Here is an 18286-nt window from a genome sequence, read left to right on the forward strand (position 1 = left end):
CATCTCACTAGATGCTGAGAAAGCATTTGACAAAATTCAACATCCCTTCATGTTAAAAGTCTTGGAAAGATCAGGAATTCAAGGCCCATACCTAAACATAGTAAAAGCAATATACAGCAAACAGGTAGCCAACATCAAACTAAATGGAGAGAAACTTGAAGCAATCCCACTAAGATCAGGGACTAGACAAGGCTGACCACTCTCTCCTTACCTATTGAATATAGTACTGGAAGCCCTAGCCAGAGCAATTAGACAAACAAAGGAAGTCAAAGGGATACAAATAGGAAAGGAAGAAGTCAAAATTTCACTATTTGCAGAGGATATGATAATATACTTAAGTGACCCCAAAACTTCCACCAGAGAACTCCTAAACCTGATAAACAACTTCAGCAAAGTGGCTGGATATAAACTCAACTCAAACAAATCAGTAGCCTTCCTCTATTCAAAGGATAAACAGGCTGAGAAAGAAATTAGGGAAATGACACCCTTCACAATAGTCACACATAATATAAAATACTTTGGAGTGAATCTAACCAAGCAAGTAAAAGATCTGTATGACAAGAACTTCAAGTCTCTGAAGAAAGAAATCAAAGATCTCAGAAGATGGAAAGATCTCCCATGCTCCTGGATTGGCAGGATTAATTTAGTAAAAATGGCCATCTTGCCAAAAGCAATCTACAGATTCAATGCAATCCCCATCAAAATTTCAAATCAATTCTTCATAGAGATAGAAAGAGCAATTTGCATATTCATTTGGAATAACAAAAAACCCAGGATAGCAAGAACTATTCTCAAAAATTAAAGAACTTCTGGGAAATCACCATCCCTGACCTCAAACTGTACTACAGAATAATGATAAAAAACTGCATGGTATTGGTACAGAGACAGGCAGGAAGATCAATGGAATAGAATTGAAGATCCAGAAATGAACCCACACATCTATGATCACTTGATCTTTGACAAAGGAGCTAAAACCATCCAGTGGAAAAAAGACAGCATTTTCAACAAATGGTGCTGGTTCAACTGGAGGTCAGCCTGTAGAAGGATGCAAATCAATGCATTCTTATCTCTTTGTACAAAGCTCAAGTCCAAGTGGATAAAGGACCTTCACATAAAACCAGATACACTGAAACTAATAGAAGAGAAGGTGGGGAAGACTCTCAAATACCTAGGCACAGGGGAAAAGTTCCTGAACAGAACACCAATGGCTTATGCTCTAAGATCAAGAATTCACAAATGGGACCTCATAAAATTGCAAAGCTTCTGTAAGGCAAAGGACATTGTCAATAAGATACAATGGCAACCAACAGATTGGGAAAAGATCTTTACCAATCCAACATCCGATAGAGGGCTAATATCCAATATATACAAAGAACTCAAGAAATTAGACTCCAGACAACCAAATAACCCTATTAAAATGGGGTACAGTGCTAAACAAAAAATTCTCAACTGAGGAAACTCGAATGGCTGAGAAGCACCTTAAGAAATGCTCAACGTCCTCAGTCATTAGGGAAATGCAAATCAAAACAACCCTGAGATACCACCTCACACCAGTCAGAATGGCTAAGATCAAAAACTCAGGTGATAGTAGATGCTGGCGAGGGTGTGAAGAAAGAGGAACACTCCTTCATTGTTGGCGGGTTTGCAAGCTGGTACAACCACTCTGGAAATCGGTCTGGCAGTTCCTCAGAAAATTGGACATAGCATTACCTGAGGATCCAGCTATACCACTCCTGGGCATATACCTAGAAGATGCTCCAACATATAAAAAGGACATATGCTCCACTATGTTCATAGCAGCCTTATTTATAATAGCCAGAAGCTGGAAAGAACCCAGATGTCCTTCAACAGAGGAATGGATACAAAAAATGTGGTACATTTACACAATGGAGTATTACTCTGCTATTAAAAATAATGAATTCGAGAAATTCTTAGGTAAATGGATGGAACTAGAAATTATCATTCTGAGTGAGGTAACCCAATCACAAAAGAACACACATGGTATTTACTCACTGATAAGTGGGTGTTAACCCAAAAGCTTGGAATAGCCAAGACTCAACTCACAGACCACATGAAGCTCATGAAGAAGGAAGACCAAGTGGGGATGCCTTGGTCATACTTAGAAGGAGTAACAAAATACTCAAGGGAGCAAATATGGAAACAAAGTGTGGGACAGAAGCTGAAGGAGGGGCCATCTGGAGACCATTCCTCCTGGGTATCCATCCCATGTACAGTCACCAAAGGTAGACACTGATGTGGATGGCAGGAAGTGCATGCTGACAAGAGCCTGATATAGCTGTCTCCTTAGAGGTCTGCCAGAGTTTGACACATTCAGAGGCCAATGCTCAAAGCTAACCACTGATCTGATCAAAGGTTCCCAATGGAGAAGTTAGAGAGAAGACTGAAGGAGCAGAAAGGGTTTGTGGCCCCATGAGGAGAGCAACAATACCAACCAACCAGAGCTCCCAGGGTCTAAACCACCAGCCTGGGAGCACATAGGGAGGGACCCATGACTCCATCTGTACATGAAGGGGAGGATGGTCTTGTTGGGCATAGGTGGGAGAGGAGATTCTTGGTCCCATGATGGATGAACACCTAGTGGGGGGGGAATTTGAGGGTGGGGAGGTGGGAGTCGCGGGGGTAGGTGTGGGCATATCCTCATAGAAGCATGAGGAGGGGGGTTGAGATAGGAGGTTCCTGAGTGGTGAGGGGAAGGGGGGAGGTGATAAAATCTGTAATGTAAATATATCCAATAAAAATAAATAAATAAAAAAGTAAGCTGGGCTGAGTCTTTGCTATTGTGACTGAAATCTGACTAACACAGAAGGAGGGATATGTGGTAGTTTGAATAGGCATGGCCCCCATAGAAGAATGTGTTTGAATGCTTGGCTCATAGGGAATGGCACTAATAGGGGGTGTGGCCTTGTTAGAGTGGGTGTGGTCTTGTTGGAGGAAGTGTGTCACTGTGGAGGTGGGCTCTAAGGTCTCCCATGCTCAAGCTATGCCCAGTGTGGTACACAGTCTCCTTCTGCTGCCTGTGGATAAAGATGTAGAACTCTCAGCTCCTTCTCCAGCACCATGTCTGCCTGCACACTGCCATGCTTCCCACCATGATGATAATGGACTAAACCTCTGAAAATGTAAGCCAACCCCAGTTAAATGTTTTCCTTTATAAGAGGTGCTCTGGTCATGCTGTCTTTTTATAGAAATAAAACCCTAATTATGATAGGACTATGGAGCAGAATTATCCCTGACTCCAGAGGGACAGTATAAATTTCTAAGAGTTTTAAGGGTACTGAAAATGTTTTTCTTTGGGTTCATAAAACAACAGAGTGACTAATGATTAGTGCTTCTACCGTCTCTCATAATGACATGATCCTACCTATATATCTCAGCTCAGAGTTGTGTGTAATTACATGCCTAAAAATAGCAACACTGCAAAGTTCTACATACTTTCCAGACTGCCAATCTCCGTCCCCTAGGAACCATTCCTCCTCCCTTTTGTGAGGATGCTACCATTTCTTCTCCTTAAAATAGATTTCTGTTTCACCTTATCATTAAGTTCCAACTCATCACATCACGATTCTTTTTGCCTCTGCCAAATGACTGAAAGGTTCTATCCACAGCCTTCACTGAAGCAGCTCTTCCCACCACCCACCCGGATAACCTCACATCTTCCTCTCTTCCAACTCCACTCTCCTTGATTCAAACCCGTCATCCATGCTCCGGGACTGATGCTCTCCCCACTGACTTCTCAGCTCCTCTACAAAAGTTACCTAAGAATTTTTCCTGCTTGATTTTTCATAATTAAATGTTTTAAGGAGTTCTTGCTAAACCTTAGCACTTGGCAGGCACTTAACATATTCTTAACAATAATTCAGTGCTTTCTGACTTCCATTGTACTGAAAAGTATGTTTCTTTACAGGCGCTCTAGTTTCTTGTCTGTTCCTGAAATAAAATACGGTGACCAAGAGCAATTGAGGTGAGAAGGGCGGTATCTAACTAGCCTGTGGACTACACTTTGTTGCATTTTCTATATTGATGATTGATGTGAGAGGGCCTAGCTTTAGTATGGGCAGTGCAAGCCGGGCTGGTGGTCTGCAGTGCTATAGGAAGGCAGGCTGAACAAGCCATGAAGAATAAGCCAGTGTCTTCAGTAATAGGGTCTTATCAAACAGTCCTGGTAGGTAAGCCAAAAACAGAGGAAACTGTCCGTTTTGTTCTGAGGACTTCAGTTCTGTTCCTAGAACCCTGACTAATACAATTAACATATAATATATCATAGTTAAACACAACAGTGAGTTTTATTAGATGATGACATTTAAATACATGGATGTGACATATTCTGATTATATTCACACACATTCCCATTATTTCTTATTCCTCTCCTTCTCCTCAAGCCCCTCCCTCTTCCCAACCCCCCTCCTCCTCCTGCTGCTCTTCCCCCAATCTCCTCCCTCTCCTCCTCTTTCTTTACTAACCCCATTCTTCTATTTATAAGACATTTATTTGTTTGCTTTTGTGAACCAGAGACTTTCTCTAGGGTTGTTACAGGCACATGAATGAGAGTTTGTTTTCAGGAGCATGTACACCTTAGAAGTGGCTACAACACACTCAGAAAACTCTCAATACTGCAGAAAAAGAAACTCAGGTCAGCCCATGTATTCAGCAGTCTCTGGCTTTTGACTGTGCCTGTGATATGACCAGTTGCCATGGACTTCAGCTACTGTTTGGATATTAAAGCCATTTCTGAGAAGTGTCTGAAAACCAGTTGGGAACAAATCTACCTGGTTTAGTTACTTAAAGGACTGGAGAATTACTGTGGTTTGCTTCCTGAAGGCTTTCAGTCATAAGTTACTTTGTCTAGTATTTAAAAAAAAAAAAAAAAAAAAAAAAAAAGAAGGGTGATGTTCAGAGTTCAGTCTCCAGTAGCTAGGAATCAATACCACAGGGATTGATGCAGTCAAACATGTTCATTCCCTCAGATTCAATGAGAATAGAAAGTGATTCCTAGGCAGTCACACTAAAATTCCACAGCAATGGCTCCCACAATGTGAGGTAAGTAAGCACACTGTTGACCTTATTTTTATCCCAGGAACTATGTCATTGAGAGACAGGAAGAGCAAGCATCTTCATGATGGAAGTGAAATCCAAAGTTAGGAAGGAGTTAAAAACAAAACAGCAACTGCTACCACCACCACCACCACCACCACCACCACCACCACCACCACCACCACCACCACCAAAACCCTCGCACTCGTCACTTCTCAGGCCTATCTCTGTCTCATTCCACAGCATCATGTGTGACTTGGAAGAGAATGTTCTCATTAATCAGCACTTGCAGAAAGCCAGGGAGGAGAGGCTACGAGGGTCTGCTGTGGAAATTTGTAGTGACTGACCTCAGCCAAGCCAGCCATTTGTGTCCCAGGATCTTCTTCCCTCAAAAGCCCCCTTCAGGGGGTTGTCCATAAGAGAAACTGGTGGGAATTTGGCAAGAGGAAGTGAAACAGCAGCCGTCATCCTCTGGAGATGAATGGTTAGAGACAGGAGGACAGCATCATGGTTTTCTTGAGTTGGTTTTTGAAGTTTGTCCTGACTTTTGTATACTGTGCATCCAACTGTCCTGCACAGCTGTCAAATCTGCTGAACAGCAGTGGGCTCAGGTTCCATACCAGAAACGCTACTGCAAACTTAAAGGTTTATCGCCAAAAAGAGCCAGAAGCTTCCCCCAGACCCTGCACTTGGCCCCTCTGCAGTTGAAATCTAGCAGACTAGCTCAGGCTCATAGCTGTTCCTGGATATGCTGACTCATAGTCTACAGCGGGCAAGGCTGATGAAAGATTTTGCTCTAACCCTTTCTGGACCTTCTATTTGCAACTCCCACCCAATTCTGCAAGTCTAGATTCCATGGCAAAGCATTTACCACGTACTCCCATACTCATCCTGGGGCTCTCTCGGAATCCTGAGTCTCAAATATTCAAAATCAAGCAGACTCAAATGAATTTCAGTTGCCACTGATATGTAGACATGGTATCTTTGTTTCTTTATTTAGGCTAAGAAAAATAACACTACACACCATGTAAAATAGAACTCAAAGCAATTACTGTAAATATTCTTAAAAGTCTAGGAAACACCACAAGCTAAGGCTTGACACAGTTAGTTAGTTATATAAATAAATGATAACATGATGTAATTTTTAAGAACCATAAAATGCCACATTATGGAAGTAAATATAGCATCTAGAATAGCCTATCAAATTCTAACACTTTTAAAAATAACATGTGTGATGGGATATATATATATATATATACACACACACATATAGATACATACATACATACATATGTATGTATGTATGTATGTATGTATGTATGTATGTATGTATGTATATATCACACATACACACACATACCAGTTCAGAAGAAACAGAATAATCTCCTACAAATAGGCCAGGAAGACTGGCTATGCATGACTGGTAATATGAACAGCACAGGACAGAGGAAAGTAGAGAGAGTGAATTTTGATTCATCCCTCACATGAAACCACATTAGCCATCCACATGATCATAGAGCATAGAAAACCTAACATTATAATACCGCCAAAGGAAAGCAGAAAGCCTTTGAGTTGGGTAAAGATTTTTTGGTAAATTTGACTTCCACCAGAAATTGAGACTTTAATAAGATATAGTGGTGCCTGCCTATAACTACAGTACCTGGCAATCCAAGGCAGGATTGCAAGTTTGAGGACAGCCGAGCCTACCAATAAATAAATTAAATAAAGTTAAAAATTAAAACCACAATGAAAAACAATGTTTGTTTGTTTGTTTGTTTTGGGACAGGGTTTCTCTGTGTAGTCCTGGCTGTCCTGGAACCTGCTCTGTAGACCAGGCTGGCCTCAAACTCAGAGATATATCTATAATAAATGTGAAAAGAACTTCTAACCAGAAGTCTCTCAGAATTCAACAGTGGGGTGTAGCAGTTAGAGGAAGATGGAGTGGGATGAAGGAGGAACAGATGAATGTGCAGGTCGCTTTGGGGGTGACAAGAGTGTCTACTGTGTTGCCTAAGGTGATGGTTTCATTAACGTCCATATGTCTCAAAATTTACCAAGTTGTTCACTTTAAAGATGTTCTCACTTTTGAATGCCCCTCTACCCCAATAAAACTGTTTAAGAGTAAACACCTTGACTGGACTGTATGAAATGGGAAAGTCCTTACAATCAAGAACAGGCAAAATTTAAATTCACGGACAAGCCAGGCATGGTTGTGCATGCCCTTAATTTAAGTACCTGGGAGGCAGAAGCAGGTGAAGCTCTCTGAGTTTAGCGCTAGCCTGGTCTATATACTGGGTTTCAGGATATCCAGAGCTACGTAGTGAGACTCTGACTCATAAAGAAAAATCATGAACAGCATGTGTAAAAGGTCATTTTGTTTTATGTACATGGTGCAAAAACAGAACAATGCAAAACAAAACCCCTAGAACCAAACAAAAAACCCCACAAAACAAACAAATAAACAAAACTCACTCCCTGGGGGCTGAAGAGATGACTCAGTGTTAAACACACTTAGTGTTCTTCCAGAGAACACAAATGTTCAGCATCCATAGCAGACAGTGTTAATCGATAGCAGACAGTGTTAATCTAGGTTCAGGAGACATGGCCTCTATGGGAACCCATACCCACATGGGATGCACACACAGATAACACATTCATATAAAATGCTGCTTTTCTTTTATAAAACGCACACACTATTTATATCTTCTAGTCCTAGCTCTAATGCAATCTACTTCTTAAAACTTTTTCTCATCAATCAAGCAGAGGGTAATTGTTCCCTGTAGTGAATTACCATAACTTATGTTAATTATCATAGAGTAATTTAATGCATTCATCTACCCACCTATCGCACATTTATTAAGTGCCTCATATGGGCCAGGCACTGGCTTGACATTGCATATGCAAAGGCGAACAGGGAATGGTTCCTCCCTTAAAGAACCTTACAGTCTAATAGCAAGGGTGATGAATTAATTACTTAATGAGCAAAAAACAAGTTGCAATAACACACTGAAACAACTATTTATTTCAAGAACCCATATCCACTTCATCACCAGATGCATGGCAATAACTTGAGGGTGGACAAAGGCAAAAATCCAACTCTGGGTCTCCAAACTCTCCTCCAGATGACTTCTTTCCCACTGGAGAAAACAGGAAGAAGGGGGGAGGCAGACCTGCAGAATTCAGCACAGAAGGATGATGGCCACAGGTCAAGGGCACGCCATGGTTCCCAGGAAAGCTCTGGGCTTTGTGTTATTGTTATGATTTTCTTCTCTCTTGTGAAAACATACGGGTGACAGCCATCCGACATCTGTGGGAGTCATACCAATCTAACTGTGAAAGCAACTTCTGGGTGTGTGTCAGCTCAGTTTGCTATAATAACACATCCATAAACTGAATGGCTTGCAACATTAATATTTTATGTCACATAGTTCCAGAGACTGGGTAGTCTAATATCAAGGGACTGGCAGTCTCAGTGTCTGATAAAGGTCTATTTCCTGGTTTAGACATGGTACCCAAGAGCCCTGTTTTTGTATGGTGACAGGAGTAAGAGATGAGCTCTTTGGAGCCTATCTTATCAGAGCACCAATCCAAAACATTGACCCTCAGATACCTCCCACCCCGGGCTATCAGCTTGAGGGTTAATATCTCTACAGATGAATTTTATGGTCCTCTGTAGAGGAGCATAAGCATTTGGAATACACAAGGTCCTGGAGGTTTCATTCGGGACATTTTGCTTTTTGACGTGATCAAAACCTCTTCACTATGTTCACATCCTAAAGAGAAAGAAAAGTGGAAGAGACAGAGACTGGGAAATTGAAAGTATGGGGGAAGAGATAACACAGTTAGCTCGCCTCTCACGATCAATATCTATGCAATTATGGAATTTCAAGTAGCACAAAAATCGGCACAAATTGAAAAGGCCTCCAATTACAATGTGGCCATTTGAATTACATACCATGGAGAAATTCTTCAAAGCTCCCCCAGGGCAATTCATGGCCAGAAAACTTTTCATCTTAAATATTTACATCTACAGAAGTTATCAGGTCTCAGAGGGGAAAGGCATTAGTCCTTTATTTAACTTGGTCTGCACCCACCGGTTCTTAAGAGATGGCTCCAGGAGACAGTGAGGGTCCCTGGCACTCAGCATCCCCCTGAGCGCTGGGCAAGGCTCTTACCTGTAGATAGGGTCCTGCATCACCAGCATCTTGCTCTCATCCCATGTCCACTCCTTTTTCTGCAATAAAAGAAGCTGTACATGAATAAGTTAGGCTTGTCCTCAGGACAGAACCAGGGCACACAGTGTGCTACTGATGAATATGCAAACACATGCATTTTGCTCCTGGCTTTTTCCCTGTAAGAGGCTCAGAGCTGATTGCTTCAAAAGGACAAGTGGAAAATGTCATGTGTCTGGTCTGATCAGTTTCCTCCAAGCACTTTAAGAAAGTGTCTCTCTAGGCACAAGAGGATGAGCAGGAGCCCGGAGGGCCTCATGGGAGCACAGGCAGACTAAATTTCCTTAGAGAAATTAAAAAGACATAGGAAAAAAAGAGGCCGTATATCAATCCAGAGGTGTGGATGAAGAGGAATGGAAGAGCAGAGAGTGAGGCTAAAACTTCACGATGTGTGGAGGATGCTGTTAAACGCAAGTGAAATGTAGTCCCAGGTCCCTCTGGAAAGGGATGGGGACTTATTCTGCGTGTCAGGTAAGGTTAACTAGTGCCTTTGCAGTTACTCATAAATGGATATTCCTTCTGGCTGTGATCAACAAGAGAAGCATAGGGGAAGCATGGGGGTGAGCAAACTCAGACTGCACTGCCTGAAGAAAGGAGCAGCACCCCAATGTCAGCAACCAACCACCTTTCCTCAGGCCTGACTCCCCACAGCAGGGACAGAGAGTCCTGTTCCACCCTTCCTGGTCTTTGTCACAGGTACATAGAGTTGTCCAGGACACCTGGGAAGACTGGACTCATCTGTGAACAAAAAGACTGGGGAGACCAGGGAAACACTGCGTTCATGAACAAGGTCTTTTAGCAAGGTGGAGTTTTAAATAGAAGGCAGAGGGTGGCTGGCCACTTTCAAAACATGGGGTTTGGAAGCTCTCCAGGAGACTATATAATATCATATTCAGGCCCAGAAAGTAACATCAGAAGAAGCAAGCAGCTTTACCAGACACACACACACACACACACACACACACACACACACACACACACACACACTCCACACATAAATTTTCCTTTAAATTCTTTTGTTTGAGAATTTCATCCATGTGTGTAATGTGTTTTAATCAAATCAACCTCCTTTCCTCCCTTTCACTTCCTCCCCTATCTACTGTTTTTTTGCTCCCAACATCATGTGTTTGTTTATTTATATCAACTGAGTCCATGTGATGTTACCTGTATTGTATAGGGTCATTTATGGGAACATGAAACTGACTGCCCGTTCCCCAGCAGCCTTCCAGTACCACCAGTTCCTTAGCTAAGGACTTCGTGAGTCTCTACTCCATCCATGCTGGGAATGGCGAGCTCGATCTCGTACAAGCACTCAGTATTAATCAGCTTAGTTTTACAGATAACAAATTTTCAGTAGCTATTATTTAAAGATTCTCTTTCATAATGGCTACTCGCTACCCTCCAACATTCTGAATGGCCTGTGTGGAATAGCACACAATGGGGAGACTAATTTTTTAAGAACCCTCCCAAAACACAGCAGGTTCAAAACTGCTAAGTCCTAGGTCTGCAAACATCCCTTACTGGAGGCATTTTCCAAACTTTTTGCTACCATAGTTGACATTTTTTTTGTACAGACGATACTTGTTCCTGCTTCTTTGAAGTAACCTGTGGTCTGATCAGCATGGCAGAAAAACACATTCCTTTCTGTGTTCTAGTCATGACACCATGAACCCATCAAGTTCACCTCATTCATAACCCTACTGACACACATTGGAGCTGGTTTCCAGCTGAAAAACACAAATATTTTCAAAGTTAAAAGTTCAAATACATGGATGCCTGTTTTTAACACAAATGTTTACAATAAGCTTTATTTAAAAGAACAACATATAATATGTTTAAAATGTGATTTGATTTAGAGAAGAATTTTTTATGTCATAAACATTAAACCACATCTACAGTCACAATAAAGTCTTCCTGCGCTTTCAACTCAATCAGCAATGTTTATAAGGCACCTACTATTTGCCTCTGAGCCCTTCTGTTGAGCTTTATTTGACTGTCAAAGTTTTTGGTTCTAATATTTCTATTTGGATACTAAGTTCTTATATTTCTTCTTTCTACTTTTTTTTTAATCTGTTCAAAGACAGAAGCCAGACATGGTGACATATGCCTAAAAGCCCAAGCATGTAAGAAAACTGAGGCAGGAGGATCACTGACCCCAGGAGTTACAGACCAGCCTGGGCAATGTAGTAAGTCAGGGGCTCAAAACGAAAATAAAAACAAGAGTATGTGTGATTGCTCATAAAGCATTTTTATGACTGTCTCCTTAAAGTCTTAGTCAGGTAACTTTAACATATCTGGCATCCTGGTGTTAACATCCACTAATTACCTTTTGCTCTTCTGCTCAGAGTGAGTTTTTTTTTTTTCTGTCATTTTCAAATCTTCAGAATGGCTATTCTAACTGTGTAGAAGCTCACTGAGATGTATAGCCCTTGGGTCTGGTTAATTTCAGTGTAGGATTTTTTTTTAAATTGGTAAGCTTTTAACAATAACGTTTTTTTAATTGAGATATTTTTATTTCTTTTATAGTAAATGACTTTCAGTTGAAACCCAGAATCCTTAAACTATTATAAAACTTGAGATTCATTGAAAACTTTGTTTTAATATCATCCATCCCTCAGCACTGCCTCAACAGGGGGAAGAGAAAGACACCATGTTGCTAAGGGTGGTTTTCTCACTGGCCTTGGCAGATACCCATGGGCACTTCCTGTGGTTACCACTGTCTGTGCAGTTCTAGTGTCCCATCGAGCTCGTGGGTGCAGGGTGCAAGAGTGCTTTGTGCCTAATTGCAAGTGTCCTCCCCCCTACTATCACATGTCTACTCAGTCTCATTACTCCTGGGCAATGGTGGGAGTCCAGGCTCCCACAGACATCACACAGGGAATAAGGTTGGGGGGTGGGGGGAAATGAGACACTCATTACCATTGGCAAGGATGGAAGTTCTGGCTCTCAGCCTTCTCTGATGGTATTCTTAGTGTTTGTGATGCTAGCCCAGTAGTGGGCAAGTCAGGGCTCTACTTAGCCAGGTTGGCTTTGTCAGGTGGGGCTGCGAAGAACAGTTGTATTTTCTAAGCATTTGCCTGGAAGACTAGTTACGCCTAGCAGTGTTCTGCCTTGCCAAGCTGGCCCTTTCCTTCTCCTCTTGCTAACGAACAGGCTTGCATGTGCTCCTGTGACATATCTGGGTTGCCAGCTTCTCAAGCTTCGAGCCTGGGATATATGAAGCATAAAGAAACCTCTGCCCACACCATTTAATTTCTGGTTTCCAGGTTCCGAGCCCTAGTAATGGTAGATGGTTTCTATGACCTGCAGCATACATTTCTACTTAAAGTGGCTGTGGTGCTGAGAGAGCAATCCAGCACCAGATTATGTGTCTTCCCTGCCCAACAATGCTCCTCCAATGTCAAAAATAATCTTGGGAGGACTCTTCTTTGCAACTCTAAAGAATGCAACTAATTCCGTCATTAAAAGAAAGAAATAGAGAGGAAAAACAGTGCAGAGCGACTATTTCCCTTTTTTGGCATTCTTGGACAGGATGGTGGCAAGGCCAGGCTCTAGGCATCTTGTATGAATTTCACGGGGATCAAGCAACACTGACAGAGACCATAGAAATCAGAAATTAATTTTAGGGGTTATCCCCACATCTGCAGAGCATATCCATAGAAGGAGGGCAACCTTTAACATTATCTCCACCTAATTAGTTTCCTTTTCTGAAAATTCCCATTAACATCTTCTCCTTTTCATTAAAAACTTTGCAGTGAACCTTGGGTGAATTCAATAAATCCATGAAGAACAGATCAAGGTAACTCAAAGGAGAGCCTCACCAGGGTTTTGCTTATCCAAGAACCTTAGGCAAAAGAGTTGTTTTGTTTTTGGTTTGGGTTGTTGTTTGTTTTATTTTGTCTTAAACCCAGTATCTTCTATGTGCCAGTAATACTCTCAGAGCATCGGAACGGAGGGATCTGCACCCCTCCTCCACCCTCCACCTGGTGCTTTTTCTACTCACCTCTTCCAAATAATCCCCCAAAGCATGGATTCACAAAGGTAAGATGTGGCTACTGGTTAGCAGCCTGGTCAGGACAGAACTGAGTCTACAGGGTTCTTAGAACAATGCTGGCCCCACTGCCTGGGACAATCTAGAAACCATGCAGTCCTGAGAATGGCTTACCCTAGGCGGAGCCCCCCACCCCCAGCAGCATCTTAACTGAAGAACATGGTGGGCTTTTGTTTCTGCAGCACGGGGGATTAAGCCTAGAGACTCCTTGAGCATGTTACCACCCAGCTATACACCCAGCTTAACTGAAAAAATATTAGAGTGTCCTTAGTCTGAAATAAACTCTTATTTCCTCTACTTTGCAAGTGTTTTAAAGTCAACACACAAACAAGCCACTTCCTTCTTACTTTCCCAATTTCATGGAAGAATATAATAATAATAATAATAATAATAATAATAATAATAAACAATAATGAGAGAATGAAATAGGAAGAAAGAAAGAAGTGGGCTTTGCAAGATTACAAATTAAGGTTAGTTTCAAGCTTAGGCTAGAGAAGTATACCTGAACAGTTATTTTAGCCAAACTGGTTCCACCATCGTCAGCAAGCCCACATAACTTTCAAGCTTTAGCCAAAGCCAGCCTCCTCCTCCTTCCCTTCCTCCTTACACAAATGCTTGAAAATAGGGCTTCGGTTCTTGGTAGCTGTGAGGACATTTTTAGTTCTGCAACTTTCCATTCTGGCCCAGCTGTGCTCTCTGAGACAGACAGGAAATGAAGACAGACATAGAGGAGAGGGCACAGGACTCTAACCCTGCAGCCGCACGCCTCTGGGTGCCCTCTGGGGACTGGGTGTCCTTCATAGCATAGGAGGAACAAGGAACAGGGCTGCCTGTGGCCTCCTTCCACTGCAGACATGTGTCGCATGGCACCTTCCGAAGTGCAAGCATTAAGAGCAAAAGAAGAGCAGGGGCTAGCAAAGTCCCCCAAAGATAACATTCTCCTCTCACTAGCTCTGCAAATGGAACGGAGTGGCATGGAGGCCAGCCATGAGTGTGGAACAGGTACCTGACTCCAAATACCTAGCCTCCAGCCACACCCCATTCTGTAGTCCTGGGTGTATGGCTCCAGCCTTTGATTCCTGGTCCCCTGCTTGCCTCCCAGGGCCCTGAGCCAAGCCCAGGGTTATTAGCCTAACCACTTCTCTAAACATCTATCCCCACAATCTGTCAGTCATCTGCCTTTTCCCAGGTGCCACCCCATTTATTAACCCTCTAGGCCTTTGCCTGCCACTTGCTTCTTTTTAGACTAACAGGGCATATCAGAAAGGACAAAGAAGGAACTCACCTTTACCTGTTTTAGCTTTTATCCTCAGATGTTTCTTAGTTGTTATGGGTGGAAAACCCATTGTGCCTTTTTATTTAAATAAAAAATAGATTTCTTTATTTTATCTGTATGAAAATTTTGCCTACATATATGTATGTATGTATGCATGTATGTATATATGTATGTATGTGTACCATATACATGTCTAGTGACCATGGAAGCCAGAAGAGGGGATCAGATCCCCTGGAACTGGAGTTATAGATGGCTATGCGCCATCATGTAGATACTCGAACAGAACCTGGGTCTTCTGCAAGAGCAAACAGTGTTCTTACCTGCTGAGCCATCTCTCTAACAAGACCTCCTACTGGTTTTTCTTGTTTTGTTTTGAGATAGTACCTCTTGTAGCCAAGGGTAGCCTTGAACTTACACAGAGCTAATGATGACCTTAAACTTCTAATCGTCCCTCCTCTGTCTCCAAAATATTAAGATTATAGGTCAGTAGGACTACAACTGGTTTGGGTGGTGCTAGAGATCAAATCCAAGGCTTCGTGCATGCAAAGCAAATACTCTATGGACTAAGCTACATCTCTAGCCCTCATTAATTTAAATAGGGAATGTCTGCATAACACTTCGTTTACATATTAACATTAGCCTCCCACTTTAAAGATGAGCAGGGAGGCTCTGGGGGCAAATGACTTCTCTCTAAGGGCCTTTCACCCTGTTGTAAATACTCTACCTTATCTCCGGCTTCTGAACCCTATTCTCTTTGTTACTTCTGGTGAGGAAATAAAAATGCTTTCCTCTCCACTGCCAAGAAGGTCTCTCTTCCCACAGAGAGTAGGGTAAGTACGTCCGCGGCGCACAGCCTTCATTCCTCTATGTACTGAATTCATGTCAAATCCTGTGTGGAAAGCCCCAGCTTTTGTGTCTCTACAAAAGCTCGTACCAGGAACTATTTTGTGAGATCTGGTTCTGAGGTAGGACTGCTTAGAAAAATGGAACAAGAGGAAACAGAGTCAAGAGTAATTGGCAGCATGGCCCTCCCTCCTTCTCAACGGTAGGAACGTATATGGCACCTTGGAAGCCCTCTCCTAAGAAGCCTAAAGCAGATAAGGAATATTTATTAGAGATCACATGCTAAAGCCTGAAGTTCGGTATTATTCGCTCACTGGGCATCAATGGTGACTTATTTTAAAATAAAAATAAAGGGCCCAGCAAGGTTATATAAACATTGGCTACATAAGATCTGCTTGACATATTCTGTATGCTTCTAGGCAGTTATTAGACTGAAAATAAAGCTGTCTCCCACACTAAGAATAGTCTATGGCTATAGATACTGCGTTTCAAAACTGAAGGGCTAATGAACTCCCACAGCTCATGGAATCATTTGTGTAGTTATTTTAAAATTAGCAGAAAATAAAGTCTTACACAATGCATTGAGAAGACACCTGTCTACACCATCTAATGGGAGACACCCATATGAGCTTTGGTCTGTGGATTCATTCTCTTGTCCTGGCACTAACTACCTGGTGACCTAGCTATCATCCTCTCTTGCCACATCTAATCAACTTGGGGGGTCATAAAGCAAGATCCTTTCTGAAGTCCTTCTAAATTGTGGTACCGTAACTGCGAGAGCCTCCTTTTCTTGCCCCATTACATCAGAAAGCACTTTGTTTCCATAGTAACACTACCACTTGGACAAAAAGATAATTGCCTTGTGAGGTGCTGGCCTTGTGATACAAGTTAAAGACTAGATTTAGGAGAGGATGTAGGTTAGGGGCAGAATGCTTGCTCGACATACGTAAGGTCCTGAGTTCAATCCTCAGGTCTGGAACAACAACAAATGGGGGTGGGGCAAGAGAGCATCAGAATAGTCTTCACATCATAGGGTATGTGAGGATTTAGGAAGTATGAGTCCATCAAACACCACTACAACTGTGTAGGTGCTCAGTGCCAGTGTATGCTATGATTAGCTACAGGTTCCATTGTCATCTTCCTGGATAATTACTGCCGTCACTTTGTTCCCTCTCTTTCAATCTTCCAAAGCAGATGAAATAACATGTTAGAGAAGGCACGGTCTCTTCCCACGAGATGCTCACACACAGCTGGAGAAAGAGATAAATTATTCTAATGTGGGGATGAGAGGGAGTATAGCTCAGTGGTACAATACATGCTTAATATGAATGAGGGGCTGGCACCTCTCTAGCACCCGAAATACAATGAGACAACTCTAAGGCAATTTTCTAAGAGCTATAAACAGACCTTATATGTAAATGCAGTGCCATTAGAAGTAACTAATTTGGGGCTGGCAAGACAGTTCAATGGTAAAGGCATTTGTTACCAAGCCTTTCTCCCTCTATTTTTCATGTGTAGGTGTGTGCACACATGCAAACGTGATAAAAAAAATGTTCTTAAGAAACATTTAATTTAAGGCTGAGAAAATGGCTTAAGTCAAATATTCTATGGAAGCATAAAGACCTGAGTTTGGATTCCTAGACAAATGACAGACAGACAGACAGACAGACAATACACACATACATACACCAATAATATTTTTTAAAAAAAGAAATAGCTACTTTAAGGCTGTAGAGATGGCTCAGTCAAGAAAGTGTCTGGTGCATAAGCATTAAGGACCTGAATTTGGATTCCCAGCACCCATATAAAAGGCACTGAAAGCACATGCCTGTAACATTAGTGTTGGAAAGGGAGAGGCAGGGGATCAGCCAGGTGGAATCTATGAGTTCTAATATCAGTGAGAAACCAGATCTCAAAAATAAGGTAGAAAATGACAGAAAATACTCAACATTGACCTCTGCCCTCCATGCACATGTGCATATACCTACGAAACATACACACACATGCACACACACACACACACACACATAAACTCTCTCCCTCTCCCTCTCTCTCCCTCACCCTCTCCCCTGCCTCTTGCCCCTCTTTCCTCAACTGTGTGTGTATCTCTAGCGAGAAGGACCATGTCTTCTCTAACATTCTATCTCATTTACTTTGGTTGGTAGAAAGAGAGATCGAAACCAAGACAAAGCCAAAACCCACACACGCATACCCATGGTTCGTCTATGTGTCTTTCCTGTAGTTCCCAGAACATGGCAGTTCCATGTTAAGTATTTACTCATCAGAAAGTTGAAACCATTCTAATCTGATCCTTAGAGGATCCCTGCCAAGTTAGTGGTTCACCGAAGAAATCACATGGAACTGAGCTGTTTAACAGAGAAAGTCCTTGGCTGAAGACCAAGGTTAATCTTAGGATGCTACTCTCCAGCAAATGGTGCTATAGTGTGAGTCTGGGATTATAATAAATAACCATGATTAGATACACAGAAAAGATAACTACTTGGGCCTCCTTGAACATTGAAAATGATGTTCTCATTGGAAGACATCAAAGCAAAGCCAATTATCTTAGCAACTGAGCTTATGATACTAATTCAACTTAAGATTCATTATCTGCTGGCATCAGTTCAGAAAGAGAGCATGTTTGTTAGATGCTTGTTAAGACCAAAGAAATGGTTCTTACCCAGCAATGAGATGGCTGCACCATATCTAGCTGTTGCCCCAGCTAGTGGAGTGTGTATGAAGATCTGAGTCTCCCGGACAAATCCAACTAAAAAGTCATCCTTCTTTGATTGCTTTGTGTGGGGTGGGAGTGGGGGGGGGGGAAGAATTGGG

General features: G+C 42.1%; 1 protein-coding gene across 2 annotated transcripts in view; it reads right to left on the reverse strand.

Moving 5' to 3' along the window:
• The window catches only part of Nos1ap (nitric oxide synthase 1 adaptor protein), a 273616-nt gene that overhangs the window by 54381 nt on the left and 200949 nt on the right, over window positions 1–18286 (reverse strand). The window contains exon 4 of one of the 2 annotated variants that reach the window (XM_034509272.2): window positions 9228–9286. In XM_034509272.2, the coding sequence (XP_034365163.2) occupies window positions 9228–9286 (59 nt within the window). Of the gene's footprint in view, window positions 1–9227; window positions 9302–18286 lie in introns of both variants that reach the window. The other variant, XM_076937935.1, reaches the window with a different exon arrangement.

The sequence above is a fragment of the Arvicanthis niloticus genome, chromosome 7, assembly GCF_011762505.2.
Source record: "Arvicanthis niloticus isolate mArvNil1 chromosome 7, mArvNil1.pat.X, whole genome shotgun sequence".
Lineage (NCBI taxonomy): Eukaryota > Metazoa > Chordata > Mammalia > Rodentia > Muridae > Arvicanthis > Arvicanthis niloticus.